The sequence below is a fragment of the Phycodurus eques genome, chromosome 22 (assembly GCF_024500275.1).
Source record: "Phycodurus eques isolate BA_2022a chromosome 22, UOR_Pequ_1.1, whole genome shotgun sequence".
Lineage (NCBI taxonomy): Eukaryota > Metazoa > Chordata > Actinopteri > Syngnathiformes > Syngnathidae > Phycodurus > Phycodurus eques.
The window spans coordinates 6,881,608-6,894,337 of NC_084546.1; the positions used below are offsets into that span (position 1 = coordinate 6,881,608).

Consider the following 12,730-nt stretch of genomic DNA (forward strand, 5'->3'; position numbering starts at 1 on the left):
AGACAACCACAACAACACAGACAAAACAATTGCATGCCATCACATGTACACTCAGTGAGATCAAACCACATTAATTTCCACAAAGCATCCCACTCTCCATATTTACGCTGAATTTCAGCCACTGATTGAAACTGACACACCAGCACTGTTGTTCATTGGATTAAATCAGATTACATTGAAGGATCTTGATCATTTCCTATTTTGTCGTCAGGCATGCTCTCGTGTGACAATGAAAAATTGCACGATGAGATGCTTTTGTTTGAATCATTGAACCAAATACAGCACTTTGGTAACAATTTTATTGAATAACTATGGTGAATAATGTAAACGTGATGGTGGTGTTGTTTAATCTTGATACACAGGACTTTAATCAGTCCAAACCATTTCCAATTTTTTTTAAAAAAACTCTTCCTGGCATTTTGAATCACATTGAACTCCACTTTAAGAAACATTATTATATAACAATTGACTACTTATTAAGTTCAACTGAGCATGATCCGTCATTACATTCAAATTTTTCACACGTTAACACTGTATTACCTTAAAATTAAATAAGAATAGTTTGCCTGAATATGCAAACACCCTCTTTGACCCAATGCAAAGACTATAGTAACCAAGTCCGGTTTTTATCCATATCCATTATTTGATTTTTGCATATTAATTCGTGACATTTTCTTGAATTATTCACAGGATACATCACATGGTTAAAGTATGGATTTCTGTAGTTTATGGTCACAGGCTAACCACTGCGACTCAAACATAAACCACCCTCGGAGATGTAATAAAAGTGTGAGAGATGAGTCACGTGACTTTAAGATCTACGGCGAAACCTTTAATGATCTTGGAAGGTAAATGTAAGAAAACAGACAGACACGTGAAACGGCCTGAAACACACACATACATACACACAGACAGATGGAGGCAGGCAGCTCTGCGAGTTTTTGAAGTAGCCTGACACAAATGTTAAATGGCAGAGACGCCGGCATATTCTGCTTTTTTCTTGCCTTTCAAAAATACAAGCTATCATGGATCTCCAAGAGGAGGAACAAATCAATTATTAAATGGAATAGCAATTGCCCCTAAAGGAACATCTTCTGGCAACACGTCCCTAAATTAATAAGAACAGAGAGACCATCAATAAAGTGCAGCAGTTAAACTCCCCCCTAATCTCACAGGTGTTGGTAAATGACAAAATAGGCATCTGTCACATTATATTAGGCTGTATATTATTTTAGCCTGTGTCATTTGCACATACCAGACAGTCTGCACACTCATCTTTTGAGCCACACACGGCATCTTACACGCACACAAACACACGCATGCACACACAGAGGGATAAACATCGAACAGTTATCTGTCAGGCATGCTCTGGCCACAGCAGTGACCTCCAGTTGCCACCAATGGAAGTCAATATCACTGTCAACTCAGACCCAGGACCAAATGCCATTGCAAGCACACACACCCGCACCCACCCACACAAACACACACACAACACACACACACACACACACACACACACACACACACACACGCACTTGTCTGGCAATAATATGAAGGCTATTGTCCAGTGTCCGGTGTGTAGGTGTGTCTGTTTGCTCTCGTGTTATAGTTGTTTTCTATTAGGTGTCTTCCATCCCATCCATTTTCTGAGCCGCTTCTCCTCACTTGGGTCGCGGGCTTGCTGGAGCCTATCCCAGCTGTCATTGGGCAGGAGGCGGGGTACACCATGAACTGGTTGCCAGCCAATCGCAGGGCACATAGAAACAAACAACCATTCGCACTCACAGTCATGCCTACGGGCAATTTAGAGTCTCCAATTAATGCATGTTTTTGGGATGTGGGAGGAAACCAGAGTGCCCGGAGAAAACCCACACAGGCACGGGGAGAACATGCAAACTCCACACAGGCGGGGCCGGGGATTGAACCCCAGTCCTCAGAACTGTGAGGCTGACGCTCTAACCAGTCGTCCACCGTACCGCCTATTAGGTGTCTTATTGAACAAAAATAACATTAACGTCTCAAAAAACTTTTTACTCTCACAAAAAAAAAAATCTTCAGTCACCAGAAAACCCCTCACTCACGCACAAAAATTCACATTCACCAATAAACATCTTACCTGAAATAACCTTTCACATACACCCAAAACCTTTTCACGTTAACCTAAAAATTCTTACATACACTTACATACACCTAAAGACCACTCACGCATCCAAAAAACCTGTCACTCACCTCTCACTCAAAAAAACTCTCACTCGCACCTAAACATCTCTTACACAAACCAAAAATCCTCTCAAGCTCACCAAAATAAACCTCTCAGATCTACTCAAAAACCTCTCACTCTTACCATAAAACCTCTCACACAAACCTTTTGCATATACCAAATAACCTCACACACACCACCTCTCATATTCACCAAAAACCTCTCACATGCACCAAAAAACTCTCTCACTCAAACTAAAGAACCTATCACTCATTCCAAAAAACTCTCACAGCCACACATTGTGTACCCAAAAACTCTCACAGCCACCAAAGAACTCTCGTTCACATCAAAAATTCTTTCACGCTCACCAAAAACCCCTCGCTCAAGGAAAATTCTCACTCACACATAAACATCTCTTACACAAACCGAAAATCCTCTCAAGACTTATTTTAGGGCCACACTGGCACCTCCCAGTTTTCCTCCGATTTATGTTGGTAACGAAACATGCAAATTTCAACCTGCCGCTATCTCACAAGGCAAACTCAAGCACTTTTCAAGTGTACAGCACAAACACGCACGCAGAGGCCGACAGTATTTCCCGGAAGCACGGGAGGTGAGAGGATATTGTAACAAACATTGGATCGTAAATGTTGGACCGACAAGTAGGACAAAAAGGCTCTCCTGGCGGAATTAAAGGAGGATTATCTCTCTTAATTTATGCTAATGAATGCACACGGAGTAATGAGAGCAGCTTGTTCTTGTGAGACTCGAGCCTGCCTCACACATTCTCACACACAAACACTTAAAAGCTGCCACCGCAGTGTGTTTTTGAACCATTGAAGCCTGTTGCATGTGAACCCCACTCCCAACTCATTCTTTTTCCCAGCACACACACTCGGTGCTGTTCAGTCGGGTCCTTCGGGCGACTGTTGTTCTCCAACTTTTTCCTAATCCTTTTACATTAAAACACACTTTATTTCCGCTGTGGGAGAGTTTTGTTGTCGCCGGGGTCTTGTTCCGCTGTGTGGGGCTGCTCCAGTTCAGCGGACCAAAGCCTTTCTCTTTAGACAAATTATTCATCAAGACATACTGTGATCAGCGGGGTCTGCACGATTCTGCTGAATCCCGATTTCCTCGAACGCACCCTCTGATGAAACGTCTTCCAAGAGAGACTCAAATCTCTTTCTTTAGCACTTAGCAAGGACTTCATAGTCGTCTGTAGGTACGGCAACCATGTTGCTACATTAAGTGCTCAATAGTTGTCTTCATTGTTTTAGTAGGAACCAAAATCAGTTGGTTGAATGCAAGCTAAATTAAGTGAAAACAATACAGTGTTAGAACAATGCTTTGTGCGATATATGTGGTTTTACAGATCGTTTTCGACTGGGATCATGACATGTAAAATCACTGCCGTTTGTATGGGTAATCTGTGGAGTCGCTCTCTGTTGATGAAAAAAGATGGTGGTTTGGGCTCCAAAAGGGGGCCTTGCACAGGGCGGCCATTCGAGCTAGGACCGCCACTGCTTAGTAAGCTGCAGTGCAGTTTGACAAGCACAATAGTAAACATATTGAGAAATGTTTCTTTGCTAAAGCTGCATTATATTGTGGGTGTACATCATAGCATGTCTCAAATGTCCTTTTACTGTATAAAGTGTAGTTTATGGAATGTAATGCATGCAAGAGGAGCTCAGTGCTTTCAGAGCTAAAAGACACTGATTGGACGTCAAGTGCACGCACACACAGATCACACAGAAATCCCTGAAGTCAGATCACCATGACGCCCCTCATTCATTTTCATGAAGGCAGTGGGTGGCGCTCACGCCATCCCTGTTTGCGATTCGCAATTGCGCGCCCACATTCATCCGGCCAGACAGACAGCGCTCCTCTTACCAGAGCCAAGCCGAACCGCACACGCACGGGCACGGTCACGAGCGCGAGCGCGATGACCCGCTCGCGCATCTTTACGCACACGACACGCGTTTCGCTCCACTCGAAGCAACATTCTGCCTCTTTGCGTGTCATTTTCTCGCGGGGGACCATGAAGGCAGTACGGGTCCATGAAGTCTTCTACGGGCTTCTGCTCCTCAGCCTCATGGGTAAGGAAATCCGGAATTTCTTGTGGGTACGCGTCAATAATTCTGAAATGACGCATTTGTGTACAAATGTATGAAACTTTTTGGGGATTGTGCTCGCAGACACATGTTGAAGAGTGACTGTGTAGTGATGCTGTGTAGAAAGCATGCTGTATAATGTTCGCTGTGGTGCATGTGTGCTTCATGATGCACTCTCTTCCAGCAGCATTAACTCTTTTTTTTTTTTTTTTTTTTTTTTTAAATGAGCACGTTTAGCGTGCAAAGCATTGAACTGGTGGCTGCAATATGATTCACATTATTTGCATCTCACCATTCCGTGAGCTCGCGCTCTATCTTCCAGTTGGAAGCATCTGCATTGGCCATGTCTATACACTAATTATTTTTTATTTCATTTGCCACTCATTTGAAAATGACCCATAAGGCACAGCAGGCCACCCTCCATTTAACAAGCATATATATCCATTGTCATAACTTTGTTTTTCCCAAAGGATTCAAATGTGTGTCCACCTTTCGCCCCAAATTAGCTCCGATAGGCACCACCCCAGCGCTGACCCCTGTCATGAAATGACAGATAATGAAAACCATACTCTGCATCGGGTGAGGTGTGGCTCATTTGCATGAGACAGAGCCGCCCCCTTAAAACCGAGTGGTTTCCGCTGTATAGTAAGTCTGCTTTAATTGTTAACCCTTGGGGAATTTTGACAAAACCATGTCACATAAATGTGAGTAAGAAACCTGGGAACTGTTTTAAATTATGGAAAAAATGCATCACGTCTTCTTTAAACTTAATCAAACATCTTGTTAAAATTTTAGCTAATATGAGCCAGACTTTGTCATTAAACTATGAAATCATGTAGAATTTTTGGGACACCGTGTGTAGATACACATTAGCGCCAATTCAAAACAGAAGTTATTTCAAGGCGCTTTACACACAGAGCAGGTCAAGAACCACATTCCCCATGGAGGAGAGAACAAGGACAGATATGTAGGTGAGAGCAACGGGCACAACAACAGCCATATCAACAAGAGTTATCGTGCCATGATGACAGCAACAGTGACGATACTGGTCCGCTCCTAACACCACCGATGACAAATAGGTGAAAGTCAAGTCGCGCCTCCATAAGCAGAGAGCACCAGCCATTGGGAGAGAGAAAGACAAAGAGAAGAAGGGTTAGTAGTAGCATGCTACCTGGATGGTGATGAGGTGAGAAGAGCAGAGGAAGAGAAGCTCAGTGCATGAAGGGAGATCCCCTGGCAGTAAACCAGGACAAGCGTGGGTCGTCGCTGACAATAACCTCAAAGGAAAGTTTACTGTCGAATAGAGAAAAGGGTGTCTGCCCTCCGGACTGTGTCAGGAGGACGGTTCCACAGACGAGGAGCCTGATAGCTAAATGCTCTCATTCTACTTTTGCTTTCATAACCAATGATTTATTAATCAGTGTTGGCGTCCTCGATATATTTTCTTTTGTAATTCGGCTCAAGGACAACATTTATCAGCATTCACCTTCGCTTTTTGAGAGAGTTGTATTTTTCCGTTTAGAATACAATACCGACACGAGCATGTCTTAAATGTGAAAGATTTGGTAGTTGGAGACTGAGAGGCATCGTTCCCCGACTGCCCTGTTGTCCAACCATCTGTCTCACAGTATGCCAAGTCGGCACTACAGAACAGTTTGTGGTTTGACTCGCCCACAGTGTCACAAGTGCAACAATAACGCACACATTCAAATCTGTGTGATCCGGCGGATGTGCTTGTTGTGACCTAATCTGTCCTAGTTGTTCTAAACACAATCTGCCTCGCCTTCGGGGAGTTTTGTTGTTGTTCATTCATCCAAAAGAGCATTTGTGAGGACTCGGAGTTCACTGATGTTGGATGACATGGCCTGGCTTATGATCTCCATTGTAGTGTTTTGATGGAGTTTGGGCCATAATCATAACTTCATCTCTTTTGCAGTGTGCACTGAGATTTGACACTGTATCTGATTTTAAGGCTTTCTGTGAATGGGCAAAATAGTGATTGACTGGGGATTTGAGTGACCTGTGATTGACGGGTCTCTCACCCAAAGTCAGCGGCTCCTGAACAAGATACGCCAGTGATTCTTAACATCTGTGGTAGTACGCATTAGGCTCCCTTTAGTGGTACGCAAAAGAATCACAGCCTAAGTACAGTTCTGTTGTATTTAACTTTTGAAGTCCCTGTAAAGTGAACATAAATGTATTCTAAATTTGACACACCATAGAGAAAAGTGTATTTTTTTCACAACCCGACCAAATCTGGGTAAATATATGAAATGGTTCTGATTCTGATAATAATACATTTTAATTGCATTATTATGTAGTTTCTCCCCCTATATTTAAGTGAAGTGTTCATATTGAAACCGTGTAATGTTTCAGGGGCTTACAATAATAATAATAAAAAATATCCTTTTAAGGAATAAAACCTGTCTCATGTTATATGAACACTTCGGCCTACTTTGCTACAGTATTGCGATATTGGTCATGGTTGTGGTACTTGGAGAGCTAAGTGTTTTTTTTTAGGTGATACTTAGTGCAGACTGTTTGAGAGCCACTGGGCTAAGCAGTGGAAAATGTTTTTTTTTGTTTAGTGAGCTTATTACTTAAAAAAAGAAATGTAACGTGAAGCCTTTAAAGCCTTAATGATCCCTTCTGCTATCAGGTGCCGATTTACTAGCGTAGCTCTTTTACTGTGCCATATGCTTTGCAACCACATGTTCTCTCAGTTGAGATCACACCTGCTGTGAGGAATTCCATATGTGCTTTTGTGCCGGAGAAACTGAACGCATTTCGATTGTATTACTAAATCACACTTATTCCAAACCGATGTCAGGTCGAAGCCTTGCCCAGTGTTGACATCCTTGTGTAATTCTGCTAGAATACAAATCAACTCATTACTGCCCCACCCAGTTTATTGTTGTTTTAATGTTTTTGGAGTTTGCCGTTTCACCCCTTGTGACACTGAATGATTGCATTGTGCTATTGATGACTCGCTAGTGCGTGACAATTGGCGTGATGGACTCGCACGAAAACAGCCAGCGTGCTATTGATCATTTCGCAGCTCACAAGAGAAGGCTCTCTGCCAGGCACTGTGTGTGTGTGTGTGTGTGTGTGTGTGTGTTGGTGGCTGGCCTCTCCTGATTATGTCCAAACGAGATGAAAACAATGATCAAGTTTATGAGAACATGCCACCACACTAAGCGCCATAGACAACATGTTAATGTAAATTGATGATCATATGTTGTCCCTGTGAGATACCATCTGGCCTGCATGCGCCTAACTGAGTGAGGCATCCGGCAGCGTTATAGGATGCCTAATGGTGTAATAGTAATTGCCTTAAAAATAAAAAAACTGGCACACTGACTAAGTAAAATCATAAATAATATATAGAGCACCGATGACACAGTCTGGATCATGAATTATTGTATGGATGAAATCTGTCTGCTTCATATGTGTAATTTATGCTTTTATTCCCATTACATCCATCGCACTCATTCCAATCTATGTATGGATGAAACGATACACCGCTGACAGTTAATCCCAGATTATTGATTAATGATGAATTACCAGACATTGGGGTGTTGGTTTCAGGTGTTGTCATCTTTTGATTGAACTTGGCTTCCCTGCACAGAACACAAGTAAAAGCAAAGAAAATGGATGAATAATAGATAAATACTTGGTTGTCTATTTTCGCAAAACTCTCAGGCTCACATAATTTCTCTGCAAATCAAAAGCCTACTTTTTAGTTACGGGACATTATGAGATATGATTGTAATTTGTTCCTCTTCTACCTTTTAACTCCCTGCTAAAAAGGAGATTATTGCTGCACTAACTTCTCCTCTGCAGATGGAGTCAAGCTCTGTAAACCAGCTGAATAAAAACCTTACGTGAGGGGAAATAAATCTTGTTAGAAAGATTTCCTAAAGCCTTCTTAGCTGTCTGGTTTTTAGTGATTTTGATAATTTCCTTATATAGTTGTTTCAGTCCTTCAAATGGAACATGAGATAAGATTTTGATGGCATTTCTCACAACAGAAGTGGGTTACACTTTTATAGTAACCAAAGGTTTGGCATTGAGACAAACCACAGATGTTATAGTGAATAATTGATTTACTTTCTGTGGGGGTATTTTTGCCTTCCCTCCTTTCGTCCCTTCATTTTGTCATCCCAAACATTTTATGTTAAGTTTTTCTTTAATCCACTCAGCAGAATCTTTTTCTTACCCTGGCAGTGTACCGCGAGTTTTTTTTTTTTTTTTTTTTAAAAGCCAGGCTGTGTCACGAGGACAGCTGCTCGTCTCTTTGATGGCGAAAAGCCTGGACATGGCTCAGGCAACGCACTCCAAAGTTTTCTCAGGAGCTACTATGATTGAGGCAGGTAGTGACATTTTACTGGGACGGTGGAAAACAAAGAGGAAAAACAATAAATGGACCTACTGCAGGTCAAATAATGCATTAGAGAAGGTTTTAATTTGTTTGGCACCATGAGTTGGTAAAATACCCATTTTACATCAATATTTAACACAGATGTGTCCCTATGTCCTGTACTAGTGTTTTAAAAATAATTCTTATACATATTTTATAGAGAAACTTTGGTATTCACAAAGCATTGCACTGACAGAATGGTTGTTAAAACAGACAGAAAATTTTCCAGCGCTCTCAATTTGTTCGTTTAAAGTGTGCTCCTCCAGTTTTATTTTGAGAGATGCTTTGTTAACAACCAGTTACAAAGTTTTCATGGGTGTTGCACAATGTTGGCTGGCACACTGATCATGGCAGCACTGACGGTGTCCAACTTTGCAATTTGTTAACTCAAATTGGATGCTATCTTAGGTTGTGGTTTAATTTTAATTTGCAAACACTGTCAGACATTCAGATTAAATGATTGAATAATTTGGCATTCACTGAGTTTTGCATTCTGAGATAATCCAAGCTAAAATACAGTGAAAGTGTGGTCTACTTCTTGAATCATTTTCTTCCTCAGAGAACCATTTAAAGTTGAGATTCACATGCACAGTTTGACTTCTTCCTAGAAGGTTTTGACACAATTGCAGTGGTTCTTTGCGAAACAGAGGGCTTCATTGTTTTATTGATCAAAAGTTAAGTGGAACCCAAAACCAATGAAAGTGAAATGCAGTGTTTTGTATTGCTTCTGTCAGCGAGAAGGGTCATCTGGGAACTGTGACCAAATGTAAGTTGATTAACGCTCAAGGCCGTCCAACTTTCCAACCAATCCCGCAACCCACCTTAAAACATGCTTACGTTCCGATAGAAATCCATGAGTGGGAGCTCAGAGAGAATGACAGTCTGGCCCATTTCCAATCCCCTCCCCTTGGCCCTGCTCCTAGCTTTGGAGTGCCCTCGACCGGGTGGTGGCTCTTCAGTAGCAAACAGCAAGGGGTACATATCTTTACCCAAAGGGGATGCTTCTTCCGCCAATATAAAGCATGCCAACACCACCTGACGTCACAGAAATACAGCATGTGTTGTGTGGTTGTGACTCATAATGGTTTGTAATGCAATAGAATGCAGCAATCCATTTTTATCAAGGCTAAGCTTGTAGAATTGAGGACAACATCCTTGTGCTCTATTTTGGTTTTTGGGGCAAACAAGTGAGGAATTGCGGGGGGGGGGTGACCCTCCGCTGAAAGAACGCGAGGGGGGAGATTGTTGTGTCTCCATGGCGATGGACAGAGTTGGATCAGGAAGCCGACAGGAAGTCAGGGTGTTCCACGCGCCATCGAGGGCTTTTTCGTTGTCATGAACTGTTGTCATGGAAACTCCACACATTCAGACTGAATGTCGATGGAAAAAAATGTTGACATAATTCATCAATGAACATATGTTTTCTCTCAGTATACATCGCCCCAGAAATTCTACAAAAATAAAATGTTTCCAATGTCATATCTTCTACAGCTTGCACCACTATTGGACTTTAAATGCAACCTCCATACGAGAGCGTGTGTTGCTTTCCGACCGCACAAAATCATAGAGAAAATCTTTTTTTCATGGCCAAAGGCCCAAAGTATTAGGATGCAGGACCGCTCCACTGAACGGATGCAGGATTACTAATCGCACACACGCACACGCACACGCACAGTATTTTCTCAGTTTGTGCCAAGCAGATGGGATTGGTGCATCTCACTGCTCAGACTAGGCAGGCAGATTAGTGCGCCACACAAGTGAGGTGAACACGTGCACTCATGTGGATGAATCAAAGCACTGCGCCTGCATGCACAGAAAACACATGTTGTCTATGTATGTTTGTCATAACATATTTGCATAGATCATTTATGATTATTTTGATAATCAGATATAAACTATTCTAGTCTCTTAAGATGTGTCCACCTCGCCTGGTTTCCAATTTAAGAGCAGTCAAGAAGAATACATAGCTTCATTACACACTCACAACCCATCAAAAATATCTTAGCTGCAGGGTGGAATGCAGGAAGTAAGCTTATTCATCCTTTTACACCTGCCTTGAACACCAACCGGAGGTGAAAAGGCGTAATGGCAAATGGTTTGTGGAAGAACTACATTTCTCTTGCCCTTTTGATGCGACTGACCGATATTTTACCAAAGATTTAAGATGTAAGCAGGCAAGCTTACACATTGACCTTCTGTTGTCAGGGAAAGATTATTCGGGAATTAGTTAAGTGACATGAGAATAATGATATCCAATATAGAGCGTCTGCCTCACAATTATGAGGACCGGGGTTCAATCTGTGTGGAGTTTGCATGTTCTCCCTGTGCCTGTGTGGGTTTTCTCCGGGCGTTCTGGTTTCCTCCCACATCCCCAAAAACATGCATGGTAGGTTAATTGACAACTCTAAATTGCACGTAGGTGTGAATGTGAGTGCGAATGGTTGTTTGTTTCTATGTGCCCTGCGATTGGCTGGCAGCCAGTTCAGGGTGTACCCCGCCTCCTGCCCGATGATAGCTGGGATAGGCTCCGGGATGCCCGCGACCCTGGTGAGGAGAAGCGGCTCAGAAAATGGATGGATGGATATCCAACTCCATGAGATGTCAATAAAAAATGTCATCAGCCCAAAGATTTGTATATCAGTTACAAATATAAACAGCCAACATATAAGGTGGAAAATGGGGCAAAGATTGAGAGATTGGCGATTTAAAGTGGCTATCAAAAGTCTACACACGCCTGTTCAAATGCTAGGTTTTTGTGATGTTAAAAAAATGAAATCAAGATAAGTTATTTCAAAACCTTTTCCACCATGAGTGTGAACTAGAACACGTACAACTCAATTGAAACTTTTTTCTTTCAAAATCTGTTTGATCGGGGAAATGATAAACAACTAAAATAATGTGGTTGCAGAACTGTGCACACCCTCTTATAACTGGGATGTGGCTTTGTTAAATGGGAGTCCCCACACACCTGCCACCATTTAACATGCCTGTGATTAATCCTAAATAGAGTTCAGCTATTCGAGTAGGCTCTTCCTGATGTATATCTTTTTTTATCAGTTTCTAGCAGAAGCCTCAAAAGGTTTTGTGCTAACACTGACATTCTTTGGAGTCTAATGATTTATTTTGCATAGCTGCCTTGAATATAATTTCTGGAGCTTATTTATTTGGCCACATAAAAAATATGTCTAGTAGTTGTCCTATTTGGTTGCAAATCCAAAGGATTAAAAGCCAAATTGTTGTCAAAACAAGTGTGGCGTAAACCTATGGATTTATTTAATATTTCTTTGCAAGCAAGGGAATTAATGTGTGTCAATGTTAGTGTTTGTCTGGAGCAGCTCTTTTTTTTTTTAAGAAGAAAGGGCTGAACTTTAAAAGCAAAACTCACGTCGCTTCAAATAGATGAAATTGTAGGGAAAAGCCAAGCTTTCATCATGTGTCGTGTCAGCCTGTCTGAGTATTTATTCATGTCTTACCCTTGCCTTTTATTAATCCTGCTGTAGTTCACTGTGCAGTAAGAGAGTGCACTATTGATTTTTCTTCATCCTTAGAAATCAAGATTACAAGAAACACATGCCATGATTAAGTGTTTACTATTGCATGGTACAGATTACACCAGCAACTACACAAATATTACATGTGCTGTAATGTTTATATTTCATGTAGGTACAGTATGTGTGTGGTGGTAAAGCAATGCAAAGGTAAAATATCAAAAAGGTTTTGGTTTAATGAGACTGCTGTGTTGTCAAACGACAGAAGGGCATTGCGTTGTACTCTATATGTCTGCAAATAATGGGGTGTTACATTACACTCTATGTCTTTGGATGTATGTGTGTGTGCACACATGTGCAGCTGTCCAACTGTATTACCACCTCACACAGGGCCCAAAACTCTCAGGGTCACATCTCACACACACACACACACACACACACACACACACACACACACACGCACACGCACACACACACGGATCCCAGTGATAAGCTTGTCTTCTTGGGTTTT

The 12,730-nt window shown here is 41.8% G+C and overlaps 1 protein-coding gene across 1 annotated transcript in view; it reads left to right on the plus strand.

The window, feature by feature from the left end:
• The first annotated feature begins 4,074 nt into the window (after positions 1 to 4,074).
• The window catches only part of ptprz1b (protein tyrosine phosphatase receptor type Z1b), a 36,978-nt gene continuing 28,322 nt past the window's right edge, over positions 4,075 to 12,730 (plus strand). The window contains 1 exon segment of the mRNA XM_061667631.1: positions 4,075 to 4,296. Coding sequence (XP_061523615.1) covers positions 4,143 to 4,296 — 154 coding nt within the window. The 5' untranslated portion in view covers positions 4,075 to 4,142.